General features: G+C 53.3%; 1 protein-coding gene across 1 annotated transcript; it reads left to right on the top strand.

The window, feature by feature from the left end:
• The first annotated feature begins 801 nt into the window (after positions 1–801).
• PROP1 (PROP paired-like homeobox 1) lies at positions 802–7,142 on the top strand. The gene is made up of 3 exons (XM_034961110.4): positions 802–1,221; positions 2,705–2,937; positions 3,999–7,142. Exons 1-3 carry the CDS (start codon positions 1,113–1,115, stop codon positions 4,335–4,337), a joined length of 681 nt encoding a protein of 226 aa, XP_034817001.1. The 5' UTR covers positions 802–1,112; the 3' UTR covers positions 4,338–7,142.
• The last annotated feature ends 11,470 nt before the right edge of the window (positions 7,143–18,612 follow it).

The raw sequence follows: 18,612 nt of genomic DNA on the forward strand, positions 1-18,612 counted from the left end.
GGGCAGAGTACTGTGGGACCAGGCTGTCCTGACTGCTCAGAGATTCCCCGTGTCAGGATTTCCTTGAAGAATCAGAATGCAGTATGTCACGGGAATCTGTCTCTTTCCGAGTCCTGAAGTCTGGGGTGGCTTGGGGGTCAGGATGCACCTGGAATGCAGATGTTCAGGTCAGAGTTTTCGGAGGGTCTGTGTGACCTTGGAAGGTCATGGTGTCCCGGGGGTTCTGGGTGAATGAGGAGCTGGTGTTTGAGGGAGGAAATCAGAGAGTACTTGAGAGCTAAGGTGTCCAGGAGGCCCATTCTCCGGAGTGGGTTCAGGTTGGCCTGAGCACTGGCTGGTGTATTCTGAACCATCAGGGTGTCTGAGAGGGGCCAGCATGCACTTGTGACTTCTCCTTTTTTAGTTTCCTGGAAGCAGATCCTTGAGTGTCACCCCCATGCTGAGACGCCAGGCAGGCTCCACTCCTGGGTCCCTTTCTCCTGCTCTTCCCTCCTCTCCCCACAGTGGGGTTGTGAGGAGGGGGTCTCGGGAGGAATGCATTTTCTCCTCCTCCCCCTGCCTGCTCCCAGGAGGGGATTTAACAGGACAAAAGAATCCAGTCCTCTGGGAATATGAGCCCTTGGTCCCAGTCCCTGGACCCTCCAACAGAACACCTTCCCTCATCCGGCTTGTGATCCTCCCGGAGCAAAGGGGCTCTGGTGACCGTGTGGTGATTGGATGGGCCCACAGGGGCGAGGAGGAGGTCACTCCTCCAAGACTCAGGGGTGGGATGGGAAAGTAGGCAGCTGACAGAAGGGAGCAGCATCCCGGTGGGGAGAAGGGCCAGGCAGAGAAAAGTAGAGTCAGAAACAGAGCAACAGGTGAGGCTGAGGCAGGAGATTGAGCTGACACTCAAGCCAAGGAAGGGGGAATTAGGAAACAATTAGAAAAAAAGTAAAGACAGTGAAAAAGTCAGAGACAGCTGCCTGCACCTACACACACATTCAGAGACAGAGTCCCAGAGGGTGGCATACACAGAGGGAGAAGGGGAGAGAACAGGTGTGGAGAGGAGCTGCGGAAGCAGAGAAATCTCAAGTCAGAGATTCAGGGACACTTGGTCCCCGTGGCGAGCCATGGAAGCAGAAAGGAGGCGCCAGGCCGAGAAGCCAAAGAAGGGGCGAGTCGGCAGCAGCCTGTTGCCAGAGAGACACCCGGCCACTGGGACCCCGACCACCACGGTGGGTGAGTGACCGTCCCGGTGTGCGTGGGTCCCTGAGGAGGCAGCGGGTGTGAGGCTGAAAGCATAGGCTCCATGAAGAAGGTTAGCAGGAGAAATTAAAAACCGAATCCTATCATGTTAAAACTGTGGGAACCTTTGAAAGTAAAAGGGACTGGAGCACCCCTTGGCTTTACAGACTGGGGAACTGAGCCCTTGGCAGGAGGGGGTGGCTGAACAGCTCACCTCGCAGTGGGGATGTGAGACAGTTACCTCTGTCCCCTCACTCCTGACCTCAGAGTTGGTTAGCCCAAGGCACTGCCTTGTCTGATGAACCCAGCTGGAGGGGCCAGGGCTTTGGGTCCAGGGGGGGAGGGCGGGCTCCGTGTGTGTGTCCCCCATGGTGGACAGTGAGCTCTAGGAGGGTCCACGCCCTTGGGCCCCATGGGGATGGTGCCTCAGCTCCAGACATCTTTTCTTGGTGTGCGCCTTCCCGGTGTGTCCTTTCCCTCCCCGTTCTCTCCTCCCCAGCAGCTCTCAGACTAATTAGTGTGGGGGCTTAGGGAGCCTGTGGGGAGGAAGGCAAGCCTTTCCCACGAGCTCAAGTTCCTGCAGCCTGGTGGCTGGGCCAGGGCAGGGGTAGAGAGAAGATGAAAAGTAAGTAGGGGAGGGTGTGTCTGAGCGGAAGAGGGGGGTGCCCATCTTCCCAGGTGAGGGGTGCGGGAGATGGCAGCAGTCTGAAGAAGGCACAGGTTGAACAGGAGCCTCTCCAGCAGGGGACAAGCACTGGGGTCTTCCGTAGACAGCTGGGACGATTGTTAGGGTGCAGGTGCACACAGACCCACAGGGTGAGCCCCAGGTGGTCGTGTGTGTCCAGAAGGGTGAGTGTACATGGAGGGGTATGTGTCTGGCGGTGCAATAGGAAGTGGGCAGACAGTAGAGTTGCCAGGTAGACAGTGTATGAGTGCCAGGGCCAGGAATGAGTCTGAGGGTGTGCCCTGTGTAGACAGCACAGCCTGGTGTCAGAGACTCAGAGGCAACCAGGGGCCGAGGCTGAGCAGGGTGCAGGAACCAGGCTATGGCAGCTAAAAGATTCCTGGTGGGGCAGGGCTGGGTGTGGTGGCTCAGGCCTATAATCCCAGCACTTTGAGAGGCTGACATGGGAGGATTGCTTGAGGCCAGGAGTTTGAGACCAGCCTGGGCAAGATAGCAAGACCCCATCTCTAATTTTTTATTTTTTTAATTAGCTGGGTATGTTGGTGTGCACCTGTAGTCCCAGCTACTCAGGAGGCTAAGGCAGTAGGATCACTGGAGCCCAGGGGTTCGAGGCTGCAGTGAGCTGTGATCACACCACTGCACTCCAGTCTGGGAGACAGAGCAAGACTCTGTCTCAAAAAAAGACTGGAGCAGCACAGGACGCACTGAGCGCAATCCCGGGACAGGCACATGTGGTCCAGCACCGAGGAGCGTCCTCCTCAGAAGCCGCCCCTCCCTTCTCTCCGTTCTCAGACTCCAGTGCTCCACCCTGCAGAAGGCTCCCTGGTGCAGGAGGAGGGAGATCAAGGTTCTCCCCACAAGGAGGACAGAGGGGTCGCCCGCACTCCCGGCGCCGCCACCGCACCACCTTCAGCCCAGTGCAGTTGGAACAGCTGGAGTCAGCCTTTGGGAGGAACCAGTACCCCGACATCTGGGCCCGAGAGAGTCTTGCCCGGGACACCGGCCTCAGTGAGGCCCGAATCCAGGTGATGCTCCAGGATCCTTCCTCTCTCAGGAAAGAAATGCAGATTTCTTTGGTACTATCATAGAATGTTGGGCATTATAACCCTAACCTAAATGGTCACCAGACACAGGCCTCATCTCACCACCAGCATCAGAGCAACTGCATTGAGAATATCATATCACTTGAGTTTAACCCTAGTTATAAGCTAATCTAACTTGAATTTCAACACCTACCCTCAATATTTAATAGTGATGCCAATTCCGGCTGGGCACAAGAGCTCACACCTGTAATCCCAGCACTTTGGGAGGCCAAGCTGGATGGATCACCTGAGGTTAAGAGTTCGAGACCAGCCTGGTTAACATGGTGAAACCCCATCTCTGCTAAAAATACAAAAAATTAGCCGGGCATAGTGGCAGGTGCCTATAATTAATCCCAGCTACTCCGGAGGCTGAGGCAGGAGAATCACTTGAACCCGGGAGGTGGAGGTTGCAGTGAGCCGAGATCATGCCACTGCACTCCAGCCTGGGCAACAAGAACAAAACTTTGTCTCAAAAAAAAAAAAAAATAGTGATGCCAATTCCAACAGAAGTTCAATCCTAACTGTCCATATTCTTACAGAACCTTGTCCCTAACCATAGCCTTGAAACTCAATGAGCCAAATGCTCCCTCAATCCTAACCCCAGGGTTGGTTAGCCTTAAGTGTAAACCCTACCCTAAATTCAAGCTTGTCTATAGCAATTACATTTATCTACAGTCTTAATCGTTAAACTTTACCCTAGGGGAAATTTCCCATTCTCTGGGGAAGGGAAATGTCATTGTCACCATATTTATCTCCTTGTTGGAAGCTGACACTTCTTACTTGCCCCGAGTGTTAGAAAAGGGCACATGTGGACAGAGGCTGGGGACAAGTCTGTGGGTTCCTTTGTCAGCAGACCAGGCTCAGCCAAGCCTTGTGGAAGAGCTTTACTCCCTCTGGCCATGCTGGAGAAGCCTGCTCCCTGTCCCTGCACCTCTTGTCATTGGAGTAGGGTGTCACCACCTATGTCAAGTGTGGGCTCTGATGTGGTTCCTCCCCCTTCTCAGGTCTGGTTCCAGAACCGCAGAGCTAAGCAACGGAAGCAAGAGCGCTCACTGCTTCAGCCTCTGGCCCATCTGTCTCCTGCCACCTTTTCCAGCTTCTTGCCAGAGTCCGCTGCTTGCCCCTATTCTTACGCACCACCACCACCACCAGTGACCTGCTTCCCTCACCCCTACAGCCACGCCCTCCCTTCCCAGCCCTCCACAGGAGGCGCCTTTGCTTTGTCACACCAGTCTGAGGACTGGTACCCTACCTTGCACCCAGCCCCTGCCGGCCATCTGCCCTGCCCCCCACCCCCTCCCATGCTCCCCCTCAGCCTCGAGCCATCCAAGTCCTGGAACTGAGGTCAAACAAGTACCACCAAGGTGATCCCCAGCCTGTGGCCCTCGTGAAAAAACAAGAAAATGGGGTGGCTTCCTTTCCATCTATGGGTGAAGCAGATGCATGCTGAGGGTCAGCTCAGCGATTAGAAATTGAAAAATGGGAGATCATGGTGAATTCTCACTGGGGTGATTAGTGGAGGAAGTCTGGGGAGGTGAGCTACTGGAAGAGACATGGCAAGATGCCTCGGTGGAGCTGCCTGCTGAAGGGTGATATTGATGAAGACAGTTGCTGGTGTGTGGAGATGGTTGAAGGGCTAGGAGGTGAGGGCCTTCATTAATTGAGATCACGATTGAAGAAGATCCCAGGTCTTTCTGGCTGATTTCAGTAAGGCTTCTGACTTAAGAGTCTACCTATACATCCCTTCCCCATTGCCCACCCCGCCATCTCTATCAGTCACTGACTTTTGTTTATTCTGTCCTAGAAATATCTTTTTTTTTTTTTTTTTTTTTTTGAGACAGAGTCTTGCTTTGTTGCCCAGGCTGGAGTCCAGTGGCACAATCTCGGCTCACTGCAAGCTCCACCTCCTGGGTTCACGCCATTCTCCCGCCTCAGCCTCCCGAGTAGCTGGGACTACAGGTGCCCGCCACCACGCCCGGCTAATTTTGTTTTTGTATTTTTAGTAGAGACGGGGTTTCATCATGTTAGCCAGGATGGTCTCGATCTCCTGACCTCGTGATCTGCCCGCCTCGGCCTCCCAAAGTGCTGGGATTACAGGTGTGAGCCACTGAGCCCTGCCGAAATATCTCTTCAGAGTGTCCCCTCCTTTCCATTCCAGCAGACACTTGGCTTTTTCTGACCCCATATTTTCTGACTTATTGTCGCATAGGTTCCCTTAACTCTAGTCTATCCCACTTCCAACAAACCTGTGCAAATCTCAACATCAAGGAATGCTCTCCAATGTCTTATAAAAAATACATCAATCAGATTTGATTAGTTTTGCCTGTAGAAGTCTTCAACATCTGCCTTCAACTTTTAAATCAGTGGCACATTTTAACATATGTGGTTTCTGATAGAGAAGAAACCATTTGATTTAGGGCAAACTTTTCTAAGACCAAACCGTCTGAGGCTGATGAGGGGTCATTCCCAGGAAGGGACCTGCCTTGTCTGGGAAACGCCTTGGTCTGAACCCTCTCAAAAGAAACAGCAAGGAGCCTAGTTCGTGGTACAATTTTTATACGATATTGCTTATTATGCACTTATTTTACTCACAATTCACTTATTTATATGTATGCTTACCTCTCTTATTGGAGGGTTCATAGAAAACAATTTTTTAAATTAAATTTTTTTTTCTTTTTTGAGACGGAGTTTTGCTCTTGTTGCCCAAGCTGGAATGCAATGGAGTGATCTCGGCTCACTGCAACCGCCGCCTCCCGCGTTCAAACAATTCTCCTGCCTAAGCCTCCCGAGTAGCTGGGATTACAGGGTGTGCCACCATGCCCGGCTAATTTTTTGTATTTTTAGTAGAGACGGGGTTTCACCATGTTGGCCAGGTTGGTCTTGAACTCCTGACCTCGAATGATCCACCCGCCTCAGCCTCCCAAAGTGCTGGGATTACAGGTGTGAGCCACTGCGCCAGGCCTGATTTTTTTAATATTTAATTTTTATTTTTTCATGTGCCTCTAGATATGATTTTTATGCTTGGTTTTTTTCCCCGCCCTCTTTCATCCCTCTCCTCTCTTCCAACTCCTCTTCCCTGTCCCATCCCTGCTACCCATTTAGTGGGAAGGAAGTTTCCCTGTGCCTGCAGCCCTGCTCCCCGACCCTCAGCAGGGTTACCTCCTGCAGAAGCAGGGAAAGGGGTAGGGGACAAAGGATGGGGAGGCAGCTCGAAGGAGTGAAGAATGAAGCCCCTGGAGGGGGAGGTGGATGGTGACGGCAGCAGTGGTGGCTGTCAGCCGGCATTCTCGTGCTCACAGCACTTCACAGAAGAATTTTTTTTTTTTTTCTTGAGACTGAGTCTCACTCTTGTCGCCCAGGCTGGAGCGCAATGGCGTGATCTCAGCTCACTGCAACCTCCACTTCCTGGGTTCAAGCGATTCTCCAACCTCAGCCAACTGAGTAGCTGGGATTACAGGCATGTACCACCACGCCCACATAATTTTTTTTTTTTTTTTTTTTTTGAGATGGCGTCTCCCTCTGTCGCCCGGGCTGGAGTGCAGTGGTGTGATCTCGGCTCACAGCAACCTCTGCCTCCCGGGTTCAAAGTGATTCTCCTGTCTCAGCCTCCCGAGTAGCTGGGACTACAGGCACCCACCACCAAGGCCGGCTAATTTTTGTATTTTCAGTAGAGATGGGCTTTCACCATATTGATCAGGCCAGTCTCGAACTCCTGACCTCAGGTGATCCGCCTGCCTCGGCCTCCCAAAGTGCTGGGATTACAGGCGTGACCCACCGCACCCGGCCTCACCTAATTGTTGTATTTTTAGGAGAGCTGGGGTTTCACCATGTTGTCCAGGCTGGTCTCAAACTCCTCATCTCAGGTGATCCACCTGCCTCGGCCTCCCAAAGAGATGGGATTACAGGCATGAGCCACCGCACCCGTCCCATAGAATAATCTTTAAACAGGCCTTTGGTGATGGATACTCAAGTTGTGAGTAGTTTTTTATATATATTATTAAAAAGTCTGGAATCACAACCCCTGTATTACACAATTGCACTCCTACCTAATTATCTCCTTGAGCCAGACTGCCTTCTAGAAAAATTACACTGGTTTGAATTCCACCAAAAGAACCTGAGTATTGGTTTCAGCACCTCCTTGTTAACCTGTACCATTTTTGACAATTTGTTAACTGAGAGTGATGTCTTCTTGTTTGCTTACTTTAAAATGTTCATTAATTGCTAGTGAGAGTTAAAAGTTTCATGTTTATTGGCAATTTACATTTTTCTTTTCTGCATTGCCTCTGTGTTGTGTATTTGTATATTGATATAGTCATCTTTTATTAGCGTCTGAGAGCTTTGTGGATTAGGGATACGAATTCCTATTCATACATGTTGCAACCAATTTTTTTCTTTTTTGAGACATAGTCTCGCTTTGTCATCCAGGCTGCAGTCCAGTGGCACTATCTCAGTTCACTGCAACGTCTGCCTTCCGGGTTCAAGCGATTCTCCTGCCTCAGTCTCCCAAGTAGCTGAGGCTACAGATGCACGCTGCCATGCCCGACTAATTTTTGTGTTTTTAGTAGAGATGGGGTTTTACTATGTGGGCCAGGCTGGTCTGGAACTTGTGAGCTCAAGCAATCCACTGGCCTCGGCCTCCCAAAGTGCTGGGACTACAGGCATGAGCCACCACACCAGGCCACATGTTGCAACTATATTTACAGTCGGTTATTTGTCTTTTAGCCTTTCGCAGTGAAATTTTCCTGAGAGAATTAACACAAATTTCCGACACCTGTTGTATGCAAGGCATTAACTTCTGTCTGAAACATCTAGAATGACACCAGTTTTGTAGAACTGGTAGATGTTTTAGAAATTAGTCACTCAGTTCATTTTCTGTGTTGTGTGGTTCAGATGAAGAGCCCCGGGTGAGAAATCTGTTTTTAGTGGTTTGATCTATGTTTTCTTTATTATTTGGATCAAAAGGCTACAACTTGAATCACCTGAAATTTATTTTGCTATGTGCAGCAAAATAGTCATGCAATTTCCCTCAATCAGCTAATTAGTTATTCCATTGTTATTTACTTAATCGTCAAACTTCACCCTATTGATTTGTAAAATCATAGTTTTTCATATACTGAGTTCTCATATATATATACACAGATGTATATATATACACAGATGTATATATATACATCTGTATATATATACAGATGTATATATATACACAGATGTGTATATATACAGATGTATATATATACAGATGTATATATATACAGATGTGTATATATACACAGATGTATATATATACAGATGTATATATACAGATGTATATATACACATGTGTATATATATATACAGATGTGTATATATATATATACCGATGTATATATATATATATGGGACAGCTGTGGACTCCTCATTCTTTTTCATCAATCAGTTTCTCTATTCCAGTTCCAGCACCACAGTCTTTTAATGATTGAAATGTAAGAATTATCAATACCTTTAAAATATTTAATTTTCTTATCCAAACACAAGGTGTGTCTTGTCGTTTCTTCCAGACTTCTGTTATGTCCTTCAGGAATTTTTAAAAAACATGTTTGTTTTTTTTTTTTGTGACCGAGTCTTGGTCTGTTGCCCAGGTTGGAGTGCAATGGTGAGATCTCGGCTCACTGCAACCTCCGCCCCCCAGGTTCAAGCAATTCTCTTATCTCAGCCTCCAGAGTAGCTGGGACTACACGTGCATGCTACCATACCCAGCTAATTTTTGTATTTTTTTTTTTTTTTTTAGTAGAGATGGGTTTCACCATGTTGGCCAGTCTGGTCTCGAACTCCTGTTCTCAAATGATCTACCTGCCTTAGCCTCCCAAAGTGGTGCAATTACAGGCATGAGCCACTGCGCCTGATCAGAATTTTTATTTAAAAAACAACTTCCATATATCATACCCTTTATATAAAGTGTTTAAATGTGCAAAATAAACATTATGTAAAGGTTTAAAAATGATTATATGTTTACTTTTGCATGGCATATGTTAGAGCGCTGTTTTGTAGTGGGCAGGCCTGTGCAAACCCACTCCAAAGTCCAAGGAAGCTGAGAGGACAAAGGTTGACAAATTCAGTTTCTTCAAAAGAAACATTGAGGCCAGGCACTGTGGCTCACACCTGTCATCCCAACACTTTGGGAGGCCGAGGTAGGCGGATCACAAGGTCAGGAGTTCGAGACCAGCCTGAGCAACACAGTGAAACCCCATCTCTACCAAAAATACAAAAATTAGCCAGGCATGCTGGCTCACGCCTGTAATCCCAGCTACTCAGGAGGCTGAGGCAGGAGAATCGCTTGAATCTGGGAGGCAGAGGTTGCAGTGAGCCGAGATCGTACCACTGTACTCCAGCCTGGGTGACAGAGCGAGACTCCATCTCAAAAAACAAAACAAAACAAAACAATTAAAAACATTGAACAGGGCCTGAGAGCAGAAGCCACATCCACGTCCTGGGCTGTGGCCAGAGAAGATGGTGTCTACCCCCTCAAGACCCAGGGATTCTATACTAGAGGGGAGGGGCACCCGTGCTTCAGAGGGAATGGGTGCGACTTTGTCCTAAGTGCAGATTTACGGTGAATACCTCTTTACCTACTCTTACACAAGGAACGATCTTGGAGACATTCCCAGAACGGGGTTTATCAGAATTCCACTTGGTGGCTTAGCATCCAAAATAGAATGACTAGCCTCTCATCTGAGATGGAATTCCTTTAGCCTCCACCAGTGCATGCATAGGAAGTAAACTCGGAAGACAGGCACACAAATGACAGCACGTCTTAGAAGTGGAAAGCACAGTGTAACACAGGAGCTGAACCGAGGGGTACTCAGTGCTATCTGGGTGGCTTGGTGTTTGTTATATAGCCCAGGCTAATGGCTTTTTCCTTTTTAAAATTGAAAATGGGATCCTGCCAGGCGCAGGTGGCTCACGCCTGTAATCCCAGCACTTTGCGAGGCGGAGGCAGGCAGATCATGAGGTCAGGAGCTCAAGACCCTGGCCAACACGGTGAAACCCCGTGTCTACTAAAAATACTGGGCGTGGTGGCGCACACCTGTAGTCCCAGCTACTCGGGAGGCTGAGGCAGGAGAATCACTTGAACCCAGGAGGTGGAGGTTGCAGTGAGCTGAGATCTCACCGCTGCACTCCAGCCTGGCGACAGAGCGAGACTCCATCTTAAAAAATAAAAACAAAAATGGGATCCTGCCATATATATTATAATGTCCTTTTAAAACTAACAACCTATGGACATCTTGCGAGTGGCTCATACAGATTTTATTGTTTTCATTGCTAACTGGCAGTTCATTGTTTGGTGTTTTGTTTTGTGCCTCTGCAGTTATCTTGCTGAAGGATTTTTTTTTTAATAAAGGTAAAATCATGACTCAGAGATGCAAAATAATTGTGTACTAAATATCTTAATTCATTATTGAGGCAATAATGAAGATGTTTAAACCAAGGACAATCCAAAGAACAGACACGTTTATAGATGAATAGCAAAGTGAACGTGTAAATGGACACACAGCTGGCCTCTTCCACAGTTGGGGAGCATAGTCAACCGAATCTCCACGGAACAGAATTCACGTACCTGTCTAGGGGCCGGGCTATTTTTGCATTGCAATCAGCTACAATGTTGTAAAATAGCCCAAAAGCCCGGAAGGCCTCAGAGACCCGATAGAATCAAAACCGGAAAGGAGGGCCCTCATGCCGGTTTCCATCAAAACACTTTCCCCTACAGTTTCCTCTTATCCAGGTGCTTTTGTTTTTGTGGGATAGCTGTCCCAAGTTAGGATTGCTGTGTTAAACGTTATGTGCATTTAAAATGGTAAGAGATACTGCCTGAGTAGCTTGCCAAAAAGTGTAGTTTAGGATGTTGTCTCATCGAATAATAATAGTTAATAATAAAGCCTAGAAAAATGCCCCATAATATTTCTTCAACGATTTGACTAAAAGTAAAGTAAAACAAAAAACCTATAATAAATCCAGAACCAATTTTGTGTATACCGAAAACCAGAGGACTGAGTTTCTTCTAGATCGACAACTATACCAGCACTATTTATTAAATAAACTAACATTCTCACATTGAATCGAATCGATCCCTTTATCAATTCATTAAATTTCCATAGGTGTCACAATCTCTTCCCGGCACTCTGTTTCGGAGCTGGTTCTCCCAGCAGCTTTTCAGGCTCACGCCGGCGGTGGCGCAGACCTAGGGTCTCCCTCGCCCTGCCCACACTCGCCGTGCCCACACTCGCCCTGCCCACACTCGCCCTGCCCACACTCGCCGTGCCCACACTCGCCCTGCCCACACTCGCCCTGCCCACACTCGCCCTGCCCACACTCGCCCTGCCCACACTCGCCGTGCCCACACTCGCCCTGCCCACACTCGCCGTGCCCACACTCGCCCTGCCCACACTCGCCGTGCCCACACTCGCCCTGCCCACACTCGCCGTGCCCACACTCGCCCTGCCCACACTCGCCCTGCCCACACTCGCCCTGCCCACACTCGCCGTGCCCACACTCGCCCTGCCCACACTCGCCGTGCCCACACTCGCCCTGCTCACACTCGCCGTGCCCACACTCGCCCTGCCCACACTCGCCCTGCCCACACTCGCCCTGCCCACACTCGCCGTGCCCACACTCGCCCTGCTCACACTCGCCGTGCCCACACTCGCCCTGCCCACACTCGCCGTGCCCACACTCGCCCTGCCCACACTCGCCCTGCCCACACTCGCCCTGCCCACACTCGCCGTGCCCACACTCGCCCTGCCCACACTCGCCGTGCCCACACTCGCCCTGCCCACACTCGCCGTGCCCACACTCGCGGTGCTCACACTCGCCCTGCCCACACTCGCCGTGCCCACACTCGCCCTGCCCACACTCGCCCTGCCCACACTCGCCGTGCCCACACTCGCCCTGCCCACACTCGCCGTGCCCACACTCGCCCTGCCCACACTCGCCGTGCCCACACTCGCCCTGCCCACACTCGCCCTGCCCACACTCGCCGTGCCCACACTCGCCCTGCCCACACTCGCCCTGCCCACACTCGCCGTGCCCACACTCGCCCTGCCCACACTCGCCCTGCCCACACTCGCCGTGCCCACACTCGCCCTGCCCACACTCGCCGTGCCCACACTCGCCCTGCCCACACTCGCCGTGCCCACACTCGCCCTGCCCACACTCGCCCTGCCCACACTCGCCCCTGAGCTGGCCTGGAAAGCGCAAAAGGTGGGAAGTCAAGTTCTCTGCGCCCTTCCCCTCTACATTCGCTAGTCCTCGCCCACCTCCTTTCCTGCGGCCCCGACCCTCTGACCCCCCTGCGGGAGGCGTGCGCCCTAGACAGCCCTTCTCGCCGCCCGCCCGCCCGTCCGCCCGCCAGAGTTCTGGCGCCTGCGGTGCCCTGGACTGAACAGGCTGCAGGCTTTGGGGCTGAACACCGCAGACTGGCGCCCCAGCAACCCAGCCTGGGCGACAGCGGAGTGCGCACCCGATGGACTCCCCTGTCTTCCCTTCTCGGTAGAGGAGATGCTCTTTTTTGTTGTTTTGAGACGGAGTCTCGCTCTGTCGCCCAGGCTGGAGTGCAGGGGCGCGATCTCGGCTCACTGCAAGCTCCGCCTCCCGGGTTCACGCCATTCTCCTGCGTCAGCCTCCGGAGTAGCTGGGACCACAGGCGCCCGCCACCACGCCCGGCTAATTTTTTGTGTTTTCAGTAGAAACCGGGTTTCACCGTGTTAGCCAGGATGGTCTCGATCTCCTGACCTTGTGATCTGCCCTCCTCAGCCTCCCAAAGTGCTGGGACTACAGGCGTGAGCCACCGCGTTCCGCCGAGGAGATACTCTTAAAGCTTAAAACTGGCAGAGTTGGAAGTTGCCCCGTTTACGATTAAAAAAATAAAACGAGTGTCCTTCCAGCAGCTTCACCCTCGCTCCATCCCATTCCTGCCAAGGGGAGAATGCAGCCCCGTTGAAGCTGAAGTCATGAATTCGACTTTGTGCTGGGAAATCGCAATCCCTGGTCTCTCAGGAAGGGCCCTTCCTTCCCAGCAGGATCCAACTTGGAGTATAGAAAAGGAAGGACTTGGAGCTCGAAGTGGGTGTGCGGGGCGGGAGCTCTGAGTGGCTGGGCCGGGCGCAGAGCTCCAGGGGATGCAGCGATCTGGGCGCCCCTCACCACTGAAGACCCCCGGGCCGGGGCGCCGAGACCAGGCGGGGAGGCGCGGTCCCCGGGCGCGCCCCTGCGAGCGGAAACCCTCTAATCTTGCTCGGGAGCCGCAGCGGTCGCGTTGCCAGACGCAAGTTTAACGAGGACCAAGCCGAGCCTTTAAAAGGGCGGATTCTGTGCGAGATCTCGCCTGCCTGGAACGTTCCGTCGAGGGTCTGCTGGAACCCGCGGGGCCCCTCCTGCACCCCAGGGGACTCCGGGCCGACTTTACCCCCTCACCTTCACGGAGCCGAGGGCAGGGCCTTGCTGTGTGCTCCAGGCACTTCTGGATGGCCGGACTCTGGCCCATCTCCGCGCCGTCGGCCCAGCGAAAATTGCACCTGGCAGCCCGGCGGGATGCAAAGGGACCTGCTCCGTCGTGGGACGAGCTCTCTTGGGTCGGAACCAACCCGGCTCAACCCGGCCGGCGCCTCCTGGGTCCCCGGGGAGCTGCTTCCCCAACGCGCCACGCCTGACGTCCGGGTCTCCACAAGAGTCCTTCCCAGTCCGGCTTTGGTTTTTCTTCCAGAAACGGGCGCCTGGCTCCCAAGATCGGAGAGGGCAGGTGAAAAGCCCGGCCCACTGCCTGTCCCGCGTCTCTACCCAGCTCGGCTCCCTCTGGTGCCAGGAGAGGGCTCTCCCAGCTGGAGAGTGGACGCCACTTGCCAGTCCTGGAGCGGTCTACACCCCCCACCTTCGCAAACGGTGCCCCCACTTGGCTCCTTGGGTCCTGAGGCTCGGCCTGCCCTTGGCAAGATGGACTCCGGCAATAGCAGGATGGGTGCCATTCGGTCAGGGAATCCCAGTACTGGGACCCTGGGCTAGAAGTGGGAGAAGGGGCTGCGACTCCGGGTGGCACATGCCCTGGACCCTGAGAACTACCCACTCTGCTCCCGGAACTACTCGCCCCGCTCCTCCAGAGAGGCGCTACTGCAGGAGGCCCACGGCTCTCCAAGGCTGGCCTCACAGCAGGGGCTCTGCCAGCTCTAAGACTGTGCCGTGTGGGCGTTACGGTGGCTCCTTTCTCCAGGTTTTATTGAAATTATCTGAACCTCTCCCCCGAAATTGGAGCACGCACACCCTCTCCTATTAGCTGGAAGAAGAAGCTGAACTAAAGAGGCTCTCTAAGACTCCTCTTTTGAATGTGGGCAAAATTAGCCCGGAAGTCCTCCAAGTTCCCACCGCACCAAGATCACCCCTCCCTCCGGCCTGCCCCTCAATTCACCCCCTCACAACCAGCATCTGGATGCCCAGGGAGCGCCTTACTGCCGTAATGGCACCCTACAAGCAGCCCAAGGTGGAGGAGGGGTAGGAGTCAGCTGCACAGAGTGGCCATTGCCCAGGTATGTGGATGTCGGGGAGGTTGGGGAGAGAATGACTGTGTGTTTGGGGGGGTCATCAGTATCTGTATATGGCTAGGAAGCTACATGGCTGAAGGCTTTGGGGTCTAGGGACCAATCAAATTTGGTTGCAGGACTCCTGAGTCACCTGAGCCCTGGCGTCCTTGTTCCTCTGAATGGGACATAGGTAGTCACTGTATTTTGTCTAGTAGACAGGTTACCTCTGGGAGAATCCAGCATTTTCTACAGTGTGATGGGCCCATGTTGCCCCAGGAAAAGGAGGACACAAGGCACGCCAAGAACCAGGGCCTGAGGCCTGAGTGCTGGCAAGGCGAAAGGGGGTGGGGTGCTGACAGCCAGCTCCTGACCACACCGGCTCTCCAGTTGCAGGGAAGGGATAGGCGCCCCAGGGTGAAGGAAGTCAGGTCACCTGGCCTATCTCCAGAAGACAAAACTGACCCTGGGTGAAACCACCTACCTGAGCAGCAGTGGACGAACTGTTCAGACCCCAAGACCACCTTCCCTCCACTGGTATAACCTCTTCTGCTTTTCTGTCAGACTCCTCAGATAGCACAACCAGAATTCTGATTCTTACAGAATCCTGCAAATATTTATCAGGCACCTACCTAGTGCCCAGCAGGGAGCCAGAAGCTGGAGATTTGTCTTGGACCCAAGAAGTTCCTGCTGGACACTGGGACATACCAGGACAGGATCCTCTGAGCCCAGGCCGGGCTTCTAGAGGGGATCCTCTCCCTCTCTCCCATGTCGGAGACTTGGCTCCACTCTGCGGAGTTCCTCTTCTGAGCACACCTGCAGGCGTTTTGTACATTGGAGGGGGTTGGAGGGGAAAGGAATGGGAGGGTCAGAGCAGCCCTGGCCTGGGGCCCCTGCGGAAGCCCTTGGTCCTGAAAGCCGTGACTGGACACAGGACCTCCCTCTACACACTGATGGGCAGGGGACTTCCCTTGTGTGCTGACTTTCCACAGCCACCACTATGCAGATCCAACTGTTTCCTGCTTCCTGAGACATTGTCCCAGCTAAGCTAAGTGTCCCCAGCAGCCTTGCCGTCCCAGATCCGGGTGGCGGGCAGCAGCAGTGAACCCACAGGGGAACCCTCTCGGCCGCAGCACCTCCGCGTGGCCAGGGCGGGGCCCTGGGTGCTGGCGGCTGTCCCGCCTCTGCAAAACCTCAGGTCTGTGGCGCCTCCTGGCTGCTGCTTCCTTGGAGGCTATGCAAAATGTCCCAGGCACTCCTTCCTGCCCTCTGGGGACCATGTTGGAGGTGAGGGGTCAGATCCCAGGGGAGGTCCCGTGCCCTGGGGGTGGGAGGGAGAGTGGTGTTGCAGGCAGGAGAGACGGTGTGGTGGGCGGAAGACTAGACTGCTGAGCCCTGGTGTGGCAGCAGCCGTGCGGCTCCCTGGATGCCTGAACCCCTTGCCCATTTGAGACGGGCTGTGAGGGGCAGGTGGCTCAGGGAGGGAAGGATGGCAGGGCCGCTGCTCCTACACCCACCCCCCCAGCCTCTCTGGGCTCTGAAGCAACGTATCAAACTTCCCATTCCCCTGTCAGAGCCATCCATCCACCATCCATCCATCCATTCGTTCGGCCATCCATCCACCATCCATGTGTCCACCATCCATCCTTTTATCCGTCCATTCAGCAAATATCCATCGAGCCCCTGCCCTGTGCCAATGTTGTTCTAGGCACAAGGGATACTTCAGCAAGCCATTCATTCTATTTGGGGGATAAACAATAACTAAACAAATAAATAAGAAGGTAACAGTAGTGCCGTGCTGCAGTGAATAATGGATCCACATTGCCCCAGGACAGCACTGCCCACACCGTGATGTACGAAAAGCGATGCACAAGAGGGCCAGAGCCTGGCCCCACCTAGCAAGGGGTCCACCGAGCCCCTCCCTCGTTATCCGCGGCTGTCCCCATGACACCCCCGCTACCCGCTGCACAGGCCAAGACCCGGGAGTTCCTATACTCCATTCCTCCTCACACACCCGCCATGACCTCAGCGAGTTGTGGGCAGGTGAGGTCACTTCACGCACCCAGTCTTCCCGCTTCTCTCCAGCCTTCCCACCATGCCCAGCCCATGCCGTCATCATGCCCGCTCCCACCACAGCAAAGCCCACTAACATCCGTCCGCTTCCACTTGTGCTTGCCACGGCAGCTGCCCATGTTTCTCAAGTGCGACCAGGTTGCACTGCTGTTGGGATTACAACCTGCAGCCAAAATAGAATCTGAAGTGGCCACCAGAGTCCATGAGGCCTGGTCCGACTGGGCCGCTAGCCACCCTGCCCCACTTCTCTCCACCCCTTGTTCTCCTCTCTAAGCCCCACCGCAGCCCTGCCTTTCACCCTCAGGACTCTGCACTTGCAGCCGCCTGTGCTGTGAACACGCTCTGCCCAGTCCTGGCACGGCTGGCTCCCTACTCGTCAGAGACTCTGGCCTCCTCCTCTAAGACAGCCTGCCCCATCTCTCTCCCCCGCTCAGCCAGGAGAGCCACCCCCTTCCCAGTCTAGCTTCCACCAGCCTCTGAGTCCTGGCAAACCAGAAACTCCCTGCTGGCTGGGGAAACTGACTGTCTGATTGGCTGGGGGCGGACAGAGCCTGGCTAAGGCCTGACTAAGAGTTGGAGGGCTATGTGAGAAAAAATGGTTCCAGTAAGTGCTTGGAAGCCTGTAGTTTGAGGCAGCAGCAAGCTGGGGACAGGCCAAGGCTGAGGGTGGGACAATGGGCATTAGGGCTCAAAGAACCCGGATCCTGTGTGATCTCGCTTTTCCTCGCCTGCCATTTGGAGCCAGGGAGAAATGAGCTCCCATGTGCTCTGTGTCTCTGTCTTTCTCTCTCTCTCTCTCTCTCTCTCTCTCTCTCTCCCCCCCCCTCTCTCCCCCTCTCTCTCTCTCTCTCTCACACACACACACACACACACACACACACACACACACACACACACACACACACAGCTGGCTGCAGGTGAGTTGTTTCTAGAACCAGAGCTTATATGATGAGAAAAATAGAAGGGACAGAACAGTATGTTCCCAGATCACACCTGCAGCTCCCACAGGCTGGGGTGGGGGTCTGGGGCCCGGCTCTGCTGGCTCAGTCACTTTGCTTCTCCTCAAGTTCCCTCTGTGGAACTGGGCGCTGTTTCCACCAAACCGTCTGCTCTCCAGTGCCACCGGGGGTTGCTGTCAGTCACCCTACGGCCTCTCCGCCTAGGCTTTGAAACTGATTCATTGTTCTTTTGCTGTATTTTTCTTTGTAGGTTTCAGAATTCTCTGTTTGTTTATGATACTTTGGGAAGGATCCTGGGAGAGTGAAAATAAATGAAGTGCTCAATCTGCCAAGTTTCACTGGAGGCTCCACTGATCCTTCCACCATGCTCAAATGCCTGCAGGAAATCTGGGGAATCATCTTTCCTACCCTAAGACCCTGGGACTGAGCACTGGCCCTGAGGCCCCTGACAGGCATAAACTAATCAGCAAACGTGCAGGAAAAATGCGGAGCTGCAAGACCAAAGTCAGATTCCCACTCTCCCTAAAGGCCTGGATTCCCCTGGAAACCCACATCCCCACTGCCTGGAAGGAGCTATGAGGACCCAGGGGAGTGGCTCTGGGCATCAACTGGTCCAGGCAGGAGGCGGTTCCCCATGTCCCATCTTTCCAGCAGCCAAGGGAGCCTCTCAGGGGAGTCTCATCACCCCCCCCCCCACCATCACAGAGCAGCCTGCTCCTGGCCTGTATCCAAACACCCCTGGGGGCGGCCGCCCTGGGCATGCTCCCCTTTCCCTGATGGCCGCTAGAACTCCGTGAGGAGAGGCTCGCCAGGGTCACCCAGACAGTCCCTGATCCCACATTGTCCCGACACATGAGGCTTCACCCCGGAGGAAATAGGAAAAGGGAGTGAATCCCGTGGGCTCCCCTCACAAAAGGAAAGCTACACACTATCACTTGGGCGCAAGATGGGCTATGAGGCTGGAGAAAGGCTCCCAGGGACGCCTCCTGGAGTCTTTTTTTTTTTTCTTTGCTACTGTGAATAGTGCTGCAATAAACATATCTGTG

Source organism: Pan paniscus, chromosome 4 (assembly GCF_029289425.2).
Source record: "Pan paniscus chromosome 4, NHGRI_mPanPan1-v2.0_pri, whole genome shotgun sequence".
Classification (NCBI taxonomy): Eukaryota; Metazoa; Chordata; class Mammalia; order Primates; family Hominidae; genus Pan; species Pan paniscus.

Bases quoted from the DNA above. Each gene is read 5' to 3' on its own strand.
- PROP1 (XM_034961110.4), top strand. From the start codon at position 1,113: ATGGAAGCAGAAAGGAGGCGCCAGGCCGAGAAGCCAAAGAAGGGGCGA. The intron at 1,222-2,704 runs GTGAGTGACCGT...CTCCGTTCTCAG, and splicing joins GACCCCGACCACCACGGTGG to ACTCCAGTGCTCCACCCTGC. The intron at 2,938-3,998 runs GTGATGCTCCAG...CCCCCTTCTCAG, and splicing joins TCAGTGAGGCCCGAATCCAG to GTCTGGTTCCAGAACCGCAG.